Here is an 11,226-nt window from a genome sequence, read left to right as displayed (position 1 = left end):
GGGTAAAAAACAACAATAATACAATTGTATATATCGTGTATTTGCACATAATTAATTATATATATTTGTATGTATGTACCTTTACATACATGTTTCTATATATGGAACACTAGTGGTGGTATTTCAAGAATACTGGTGTATGAGATATTCATATGACTACATATGCAAGTGTGAAGCTTCATACATTTATGTACCTATATTTCAACCTTATACGTCTTTACACTCACATACATACAAACATTTGTGGTGGTCCATTCTGTCGGAGAAATATGTAACTGAATAACTGTTTGTTGGGGAGTTTTGTTTGTGTTCAAGTGGCTTTTACTCTATATAGTGAGTCTGTGTGTGTATAAATTTGATAACCAAATTGCATGATGTTTGCGTACATAACTAATACTATAAATGTATGTATGTAAGTACAAGTGAATTTAAGCTTATTAATGTTTGTATATAGCTAAAAAGAGTTAAGCTACTCTCAATAAATTTCATATGGTCATACTTAGAAATGTATTAATTTTTAGGGTGGCAGAGTATGTCTGTCACAAATACATACATATTACTTACATTTAAATGTGGTTGCATTTTCAAATAGGTACATATGTAGTAAGATTTGGCTTCATTTTTCTTTACTTATATGCATTAATTAATTGTTGGATTGAGTTGGAAATTTAAAATTTTTGATATATCTTTCAGTTTATTTACGAATATAAATATATGCGTATATAAAAAATATTATTAATTTTTGTCAAATATTTGTATATATAATACAAATTTTAATAGCCGGATGCAAGTCGAAATTACTGCCCGCACCCATTCAAATTGTAAGATGAACATATGTGAACGTCGCAGTTGCCGCAGAGTATGAAGTAGTTACAATGGCAACGGAAAAATCAAATCACTTCTTACTACAACACTTTATCCTCATTATATATACCACCATCGTTAATAGAACAGTGTAGCCAGATATGAATTTCCAAATATGCTAAAATTTTAGAAAATATGTCCCAAAAAGCCCTAAGTTACAATGAACAAATTTTAAAGGAGAAGCAAAAAACTTTTTGAAATGATAAATAAAATCAAAAGGACGTATGTAAGTGATATTTTTGACTAAACTCAATCGGGTTTTCGGTGTTCAAATTTTTTATTAAAAATTTCAAAAATCCAGTGGTAAATTATTTTTTTTTTTATTTTCACAAATTAACTATTAAACTATTTAGATTTTTCATTTAAAGTTCGCCAAATAATAACTGGAATTAAGATTTTATTCATTCCAAATTCAAATCGAATATGCCTAGAAAATTATATGTTACATTTGAAATTTAGAAAGGAACAATTAAGATTTTTCATTTAATTTGCGTAAAACCCTAATGTCAACTTTAATTAAACTTTTCTGAATAGAAAATTACATATATTGATAGTGACAGAATAAATTAAAAATAACAAAAACTATTTGACAACGTCAATCAGCATAATAGGGTAAGCAGAAGAATTTACAATTTATTTAACTTGTTTTTTTGAAATTTTGAAGTCCTTTTAAAAGAAAACAGGGTCACATAATAAAAAAAACTGTGCACGCAGTTTTGCTTTATTTAATCTCCCGTTTCAGACTCATAATATCTGATTCGTGCCTAATTTTGATTAGATTGATCTTATTGTATTAAACTGAATGATGTTAAATTTTAGCACAATTGTGTATATATTATTGTATATTTTGATATCTTTAAAAATATTGCCTTTAAAATTAATTTTTATTATAGTGTTTTGGTTTAATATGTATTTCCATTTTTAAATGAAGTAGGATTTTCTACTTTAAATATACATACACGAAAAAGGTATATGCATCACTACAACAATACAACAACAACATGTATATTGTTTGTACTTGTATGAGCTCAATGTCAAAATAAAAAAATTATTAAATATAATTTTAAGGGATACCTAAGCATGTTGATTATATTGGAAAATGTTACAGAGGACCTGGCAATGAGCCCATAAAAGCAAAATTTTTGATATCTTATTTGTGCCACTAAATTTGGCTAACGAAAGTGGACCAGGCAACGGGCGCAATACTAAAGATTGTTTATATCTGAATTGGTCTGATTTGGCCAATAAAGTTGTGATGTGGCTACCAAAGTGGCAACGTGCACAATACGGGGGATATTTGATATCTGGAATGACCTAATTTGTGCCATTAAGATCCGTTATAAACAGATAAAGCTTGGCTATAGCCATCGGACTTAACAAAGGGCGCAATGCAGAAGATGGTTGAAATGTATCTTTTGTGCAAACAATATTATTTTTTACAAATTAAACATTTTTCATTTTTTTATTATTCAAATTTTATTTTGTTATAATTATTAAAAAAACAAATTTTGACAGGTATGCAAATAAGGAAACAAAAAATTAGTTTAGTGTACACTGATACATTCTAATTAATTTATCAAAATATAATGATAAACACAAACAAGATTATTCGACACACTGATTTTATGTACAAAATAACTAATTAACTCCAATTGTTTATACATATATACATATGTATATATCTTCATTTTTATTTTCGAGATGATCTTACTTCATTTGCAATTTTTAATCTCAATATCAAACCGTTGATTTTTAACAATACATATTTATTTCAGTAAAACTTTTATACAAGATAAAAAATATTTTGTATAGAAAACATAGAAACAATTTTTGTATTGTTTATTAAGTAATTTTTTCTGAAAAACATTTAGCATAAGTCTAAAAATTTAAATTAAAAAATCCTAAATCTAGCACTGAATGTGTTAGATTGGCAACATTGTACTAAAGTCAAAATAAGCGATACGAGAGCAAGAAGCTTTAATTTAAATAAACTCTTTTATTATTTTTGTTTTGCACATACAAACCGCACAAATACATACATGTACTGTTTCTCAGCGTTTATTTATAGGTGTAAGTTGATCGGTGTATTCGCCTACGCTGACGCTGACGCAGACGTCATTGCCAACGTCGATGTCAGCGTAAAAACGAAAATAAAACAACTGCTGTGGTCTAAAGAGTCTCTATCCCGTGCCAATGTAGCATTTGTTTTTAACTATTTAACCATCCTCATGTACAAAGTGAGCGCGCGTGAGTAAACGAGTGAATCATTGAATGAAAGAGTAAATTGAAAACAAAGCAAAACAAAACAAAAACAGAGCATAGAACAGAAAACTCAACAAACCACCTCCAACTTGTGCTAAAACTAAGCAGAAGAACTGTGACCATTAAAAGCTGGCTGGTTTGCTTAATTTAAACTGAGAAAAGAATAATAGAAAGATGAATGAATGAATGGTTGGTTGGATGGATGGATGCATGGATTGTTGTTGGTAGTAGTGGGATGGAGTGTTGAACAGACATTTGATGGATGGACAAATATAAGTTCATTAGATGCATACGGTCTGTTGAATTGTTAAGACGTGCTTTATATAAAGTTTACAGTAACGGTATTTTAATTTGTGTTTTCATTACATATCTCGTATTTTTATTTTTTTGTTTCGTTGTCGTTTGTAATCTTAGTTCATCGCCATCACAATAATATTTATGAAACAGTAGTATCATGTGTAACTCTTCTCATAGTGCGTGAATTGGTCGTCCATGTTCTCAAATCGATCATATATGTACATATGTACACGTAAAGTCATTACCGCTGATGACGTCTTCGTCATCGTCTTTGATATATATATATTTCTCAAAATCTACAATTAGTTTTTCATCCAAAAACAATAATAACTAACGTACACAGTTACAAACAAGGAACAACAACTACATCGCCAAGCTCAACAAAAACTAATATGGGTACTGCGCCGGAATGTATACAACAAAATAACGAAACAACATACAAACGTACACACATATGTACTTAAAAATTCACATACATTTAAACATATGAGAGAATTTTAACAATTCGCAGTATTGATGTTTACTATTGTTTCTTCAGTACTTGTCGTGTGTGGGGTTTGGTTGTGGTTGCGTTACGCGTAACGGCATCGACAACTCATACGTACTTGTGGATGTACGTTAACAACGCTGCTTTGCTTTTGCTGCTTTTATTTTAGTAGAGTTTGGTATGTTTAGCATCCGTTATCATCGCTGTTTATAAAAAAAGATAGTCAGCCAGACAGTCAGTTATTCAGTCAACCAACCAATCCATCGAATAGGCAGACAATGAAAGAAAAAGTCTACACAGGCACACGTATTAGCCGCTTACAAACGGCATTCGTATATTAAACGCCAAGTGGTATAGTTGCGAGCGCGATTGTGTGTCCACCCACAACGACAACAACAAAAACTAGTACAAGTACAATAATAATTATAACAACAACAACAAGAAAGACAATAATATAATAACAAATAGTATAACCGTTAGTTATATTGGATACTCATATGAAAACAAATACATGAAACAAAAACAAGACAAAACAAAACTATATCAGCATTTCCACCTGTCTGTTCGCTGCCTCTTCCTCAATAATAGTTATCAGTAAGGGGTTAGCAGCACAACCCTCTCCCGCGCATTCGCCCTTTTACATTTGACTTGACAGCAACAATATTAAAACAAACCCACCCCACCCCCATCTCGACAACCCTCGCCTAGCGCGTAACCAACAAAATAAAATCTAATTTTTAAATTGGCATCAAAGTGTAAACGCCGAAAATAAAATTGAATTATCTTCACGTATGTGTCCGTAGTCACTCACAGGACATAGACGTGTTCGGACGTGTATATTTTTGGACGTTACTTTTTAAAATCATTATGCACATACAACAATAACCGAACTTTAATAAACACAAATATAAGAAAACAAACAAAAAATACAAATTAAAAAATAAAAACCACTAATAATAATAAAAATAAAACAAGTGAATAAGAATAAAACCTGCTTAAGTGTATAAAAATAAAATTGAAATATTAATCTAATAGAGTGATTAAATATTAAAAAATATTTAAACCAGCACTACGTTAAAACACCAAGTTAATTATAGTAAAATTTTTTAAATAGTTTTTTTAAATAATTTTACAAATAAATTAAAAACATATGTGTTTAGAAGAAATATATTTTAAGAATAACAACAATAACAAGTTTAAAAAAAAACTTTTAAGGTTCCTATTATATATTAAATAAAAAACAACTAAAATAAAAAGTACAATAAAGCTAAATTGCTTCAAAGCAAAGCTCACTGGCGGAACATATCTTTTTCGAGGACATTTATCCATCCATCGATAGTAAACGAATTTATTGCTCGAACACAACGGAAAAGCATAATCTGACACGTTCTTTGTATTGATCACACAAACGTATTTACCTATCAAATTGACATTTAACCATACACTCGTGGATACAACATCGAGGATTTGCATAGGAGAAATCGAAAAGAAAGTTGAATGAAAACTTTGGATTCTCATCATCACTGTTATCGGCTAACACTTGTACTAAAGTGAAAAATTTTAAGTAACAAATTTAAATTTAGTCGAAAATGCGAATTAAAATGCCTGCAGTTAGGATTGCGCAAGGTTAGTTACATGCTAAAATTCTATATTTTAAGGCTTTAATTTTAAGTGAAAGCGCGTAAAAAAGTACACAAAAAATGTTAATACAGATGTATGTACGTTTGAAATGCTAAAGCCTCTCGCACCCTCTCCCGAATATAACTTTGATTTCAAACTTTGACATTCTTGACATAAATAAGTAACGGTACGTGGGTGTGTGTGGATTAATACATTCATATTTACATATGTATTTGTGTGTGTTCCTATTTTTGTAAATAAACAAGTTTGTATTTATGTAGTTGTCAATTGAAAGGGGTGCATAAATTAGTATATATTTATTAAATAATTTTACAATAATTTTATATTAGCCAGCCTCCTTATTCTGTGAATAAACGATTCTTTTTGTCGTACATCTTTTCGTCGCAAAATAGTTATTTTTCACTTCTTGATTCAATCATAAACAAATTTGCGCCAACATTTACAATAAACTTACACTTTACGATGTTTTGCCGACGGTATGGATTACAAAGTGATTTTGTTTGAAACTTGTTCTAAAATAAGAATACATACAGTTCAAAATTATTTTGACAGTTCACATACATACATATGTATATATATACATATTAAAATCTTAAATAGATGCATTTATTTTTTTGTTTTTAAATCACGTTGAATGTTAATTATCTGATATTATGTCCGATTATAAATCGCAGACTTTTACAACGAAGGGATCGCAATAGTTCAAAAGAAAATACAACAAATACAATCACTCCAACGATGTTGTATAACAATAAAACAATTATAAACATCATTAAATGCGCTCATGGAATAATTTGAGTTATGTGACCGCATACATACATATGTATGTATGTATGTATGTATGCATGCATATAAGTACATATATAATATTTAGATATACTCATATTTGTATGTGTAAATATTTAATAAAATTTTAGTACAATAAGGTGTGTATTTACTCATAGAAATGACGCTTAAATTCTTATCATTTTAGAGTTTTATGAAACAACTGTGATTATTATACGTAACGTGAAACTATAACCTTTTTATATTTGGTTATTTTATTAAAGTTTACTAAAACAAAACGGTTACGACGGTCATTATTGATAAACAGGGAATCCAAAATATGTAAATTAATGTTTTTTATGGTGCGATATTTGTACTTGTGAATAAGTTCAGACCAAACAAAATTAAGCTTTTTCGAGATTTTGATCGAAGTCTACTCAAAATCAAGTAATTTCCCATACATTTTGTTGATTCTAAATCAAGTCATTTTTCTTAACTTCATTGAAATTAACTTGAAAAAATAACGAACATCCCTGTCTTAATATAAAAAGTAAAAATTTTTAGTTTTAGAACAAAAAATAATAAAAATTAAAAAAAAAAAAAAATAACAACACAATTTAAATTGAAATTATTTAAGAAAAAAATAAATGTGAAAAAGTGATTAATGCAATTATTTAATGTTTAAAAAGTTCAATTTTACGTTGAAGAACGTTTTTTCCTTGCAAGCAAAGTCCGTTCAAGTGTTAAAAACGCCGGTCTGAATAGGAAAGATTTCATTTATATTTCGAGCCCAAATTACTTAATGGACTATAAGAATTTAATTAAACGACAACAAATATATTAATCTCATAAATTTATAGTTATAGCTTTTATTCGATAAATAATTAAACACTAGATCAAATATGACACGCCTATTTTTATCTGTATTAATGAACAAATACAAAAAAATATTTGATATATGTATTTTTATCGTTAAAAAAAATTACAACTTTACTTTTTTCGGTTTTAATTAAAAATGTCAAATAATAAAAATATTTTTATATATTAATGGTGTGGAAAAAATATAATATTAAGTGTTAGGAAAGATCTGATATTATTAAGAGTAATTGATGTTTTGTGAGAGAGAAATATCGCCAGATACGGGTTTTATTTGGGGAGCGATTTTCATCAGGAGGAATTTGAGGATTTTTTATAATTTTTAAATTTTATTAATTTATTTATGGATTTTTTTAGCTTTCAAATATTTTTCAAGTAGCTTGGCAATCATAGCATAGGTACTAGTTTACCAAAAAAGTAAAGCAAAATTTTTTGAATTTAAACAAGTATCTGCCGGTATAAAGAATAAAAAACCGGTTAAGCTAATTTATGGAAATCTTAAAAAAATGCTAGTTGGAAGCGAACATTTTGCGAAATATTATTGCGAAATATTGAATATTGCGAAATATTGAAATTGCTGAAAAAGGTATTTGCACTTTTTAGTATAGAAATTAGGGTTGCCAATCCCGAAAATCCGGAGATTTTTTGGGATTAGTAAATCTCAAATCCCAGGATAAGAAAATCCATCGATTTTTGAAAATAAATCCCAAGATTTGCTTAAAAAATTGTTTTTATTTTCTGTTTTAAGCCATATTTTTCATAAATTTGCAAATTAACATCCTATTTTATTTTTGATTTATGCAAAACGATTTATTCATTTCGTTTTCAACACATCGAAATGTTGGTGATAGACCCAAAAAGTACACACATTCTGTGTCTGTGAGTTGAAAAAAATAACGATTTAGAAGACTCATTCTATTTGAGCTGTAAATTTAGACGAAAATTGACACAAGAAAACCTAATAAGTCCTCCTCTGAAAATCACATTGATGCCTATTTTAGTATTAATACATTACAACATTTTGATGGTGGGTATTTCATTTCGCATAGTCGAATCAACATTTATATTTCAATAGCAGAAGATTTTGCATTTCAAATGATACACAAATGGTTCCGGTTAAGGTAAATTAGTTCGTTAAATTCCAAATATTTTTTTCAAAAAGGTTCTAAATTGACTTTCGAGTAATTCAATTTGTCTCTGTTATATATCTTAGTTCACATGGAACAGTATGAGGTGCTTACGTCAAATTTCGGAACATGATATTTATTTTTAATTAGGAAGTATGTAGTTAAAAATTTCCGGAATTAAATAATTCAGAAAGTTTTTATATAAAAATTATAGAAATATAATTATAGATATTTTTTCTGCGTACAGATCTGAAGTTGCAATTGATTGGGTATATGAAAGTTGTCATAGGAGGAATAAATTGAATTTGTAATACATATGTATGTGATACTATTATTATACTAAATATGAGAAAAATAAAAAAACAATATTTTTGAAAAGGGCCCTAGTTCCCTATCAGCGATTGAAAATTTTGATCTTATTATTAGTATGTAAAAAAATTTTGTCTGCAATATTTTCGAAATGGGTCCCAAAAATTCCGTAATTTCGAGCTAATTGCGGGAAAAATAATTACAATATTTTGTTAATATATTTCTGGTCCGTCAAACGACTTTTAGGGGCATTTCTTAAATTAAGCAAACTATTTTTTAGCTATTTTCTGTATAACCTACAAATAACTTCATTATTCATATTTAAAATGTAAACTTATTTCATTATAAAATAATTTCCCACAATTTAAAAATGAAATAAATCCCATATAGGGGAATTTCTTTATTATTCCTTTAGCGCAGAAAAAAATAACAAAAGAAGTGTTTATAATAGCTTTTAAGATAACATATATTTTGAAAAAATTATTAAACTCATATTTTCATTCACTAATATATATAATCTCATTAATAAAACACAATAACGTACCAAAAATACATGTAATTTTTAGTACTTTTTAAGCAACTGTGTTTATTTGAGTGCTTCTACTTACAACCAGTTTCGTCTATATACTACTATATGTAAATTCATAAAACCTTTCTTGGAGAGTTATTTCATTATATTTCTTTTATCAAACGAAATAAAATAAAAAATATACGTTTGATAGCTAGCTTTCGGCCGTTCGCAAGGGTTTTCTCCTCTTTGATATATTGGATTTCAGCTTTTCTAAGAATACACTGACGAGTATCCTAAGGCCAGCTATTTGGGAAATCGTTACTTAGCGAAACCGGTATTGAACATGTTATAAAGTGGCAAATCCTTACAAATCCTTGCTATTTAACGAATATTTATTAATCGATAATATGAAATGTAATAAATTATGGAGCATGCGCAACTTCCCTTTCCTTTGAAATATTACTAAATCTGACTTATTTTTTATCTCCAGATTTCGCAATTTTTTTAAGGAACCTATTTTATTTTAAAATTAGGGACTTTTTTATCGTTGTGGCTTTTTTAATTAGGGAGTTCTTTTGGATGTACTTCATTTTATTTTTATGACATTTCACACTTTTATGTCAAAAAGTGCTCCATGATTGATTGATGATTTGTAAACCCTAATTCAGATTGGACAATTTTTCGTGCGCAAGAAGGAAGAAGTCAGTAATATCCTCCTATCCAATTAAAATTGTTATTACATGGCCTGTATAACAAAGCTCCTTAAGTTTAGAAAACGAGTATCCGATTGGACTAAAATTCAACCGCAATTAATTTTAGAAACTAATAAAAAATCCCTTCCAACAATATTGATATTCCATAAAAATATAAGTCGAAAAAGTCTATTACTTTTTCCCGAGCGTTAAAAAAGTTTCCGTGTCCTGAAGTATTCGATATTTACTCTAAATATTTAAAATTTTAAATTTTTTAATAAAAAACTGGAAATTCTCGATATAAACAGGTGTCAAGATAAGTCAGGGACAGGGCTGCGATTTACCCCCCCCTTTCAGAATTAGCCTCCAACAATTAAGAGTACTATTTCGGCTCACATACGTATTTTTTCCAAATCACAATGTTATTGTTGCTTATTTATCAAAGCATTGAAAAAATTGTTTTTTTTTTTATAAAATTTTCAGAGGTTGTCTTGGATTGTTGCTTATATCACTGATATTTATGGACGGGTTTTGCTGATTTTAAATAGAAAGCTTTTTGAAAGCATGTCTGACAGAATTATTGAAGATTTGGATCCCGAAGATATCTGGGTTTTCAAGATATTGATTTCAACAGAACAACGAACGTGCCTTATTTGACTCCAATATCTATATGGATTCAGAAAATTATATTGCGGAAATGACAAACTTATATATACCTTTCTCGCGTAGGTGAAGAGTATACAAATTTTTATTATACTACCAAAAATTCATTAAAATTTGAATGGTTTTAAAAAATTGATTTGCCACCCTAGGTTTTTGCACCAAAATATCTTGAGAAACAGGTATTCCTTGTTAGACACTACTGGCTACTACGTTGTAAAAGGGCCTAATTTTGGTTATAACCCTAATACATATACATACATGTAGTTCTAGTTTTTTTATATTTTCATTTCTTGATACTTGTTCACTTGCCGTTTTGGCCGATTACTTATTTGTCCGTTTATTTAACATATTTGTTAAAAGAACGTTTACCCATACATATTTCTTTTTTATAATTTCTTTAACTTAAAATTACAGACAAATTATTTATTTAGCTGTGCTGTCTTATCAACAACATAAAAAACAAAAATAAATAAAAAACAAAATAGACATAAAAAATATGTTTTGAATTGTATCGAAAAAGTAGACTGTAGCCTAAATTACTATTGTAACACAAACGTTCCCTAGTATCAATCTACAGGAATTTATCTGTACTAAAGATGAAAAATACATACAATGATATATTTACGTACACATACTGTAGTTATTAATATACTTTAACATGTACGTCGATGTCTTCATATGTCGGTACCAATTTTAAAGTAATAATTTTGATTCCTACGACCATAGCATTTT

The 11,226-nt window shown here is 28.4% G+C and overlaps 1 protein-coding gene across 1 annotated transcript in view; it reads left to right on the top strand.

Moving 5' to 3' along the window:
- The first annotated feature begins 3,119 nt into the window (after positions 1–3,119).
- LOC111688492 (B-cell lymphoma/leukemia 11A) overlaps positions 3,120–11,226 on the top strand; it is an 82,267-nt gene continuing 74,160 nt past the window's right edge. The window contains exon 1 of the mRNA XM_046945900.1: positions 3,120–5,536. Within this exon, the coding sequence (XP_046801856.1) occupies positions 5,500–5,536 (37 nt within the window). The 5' untranslated portion in view covers positions 3,120–5,499. The remainder of the gene's footprint in view (positions 5,537–11,226) is intronic.

This window comes from Lucilia cuprina, chromosome 3 (assembly GCF_022045245.1).
Source record: "Lucilia cuprina isolate Lc7/37 chromosome 3, ASM2204524v1, whole genome shotgun sequence".
In the NCBI taxonomy this organism is placed as follows: Eukaryota; Metazoa; Arthropoda; class Insecta; order Diptera; family Calliphoridae; genus Lucilia; species Lucilia cuprina.
Note: the sequence above shows the minus strand (reverse complement) of the source record. Positions and strands in the feature narration are given on the sequence as shown.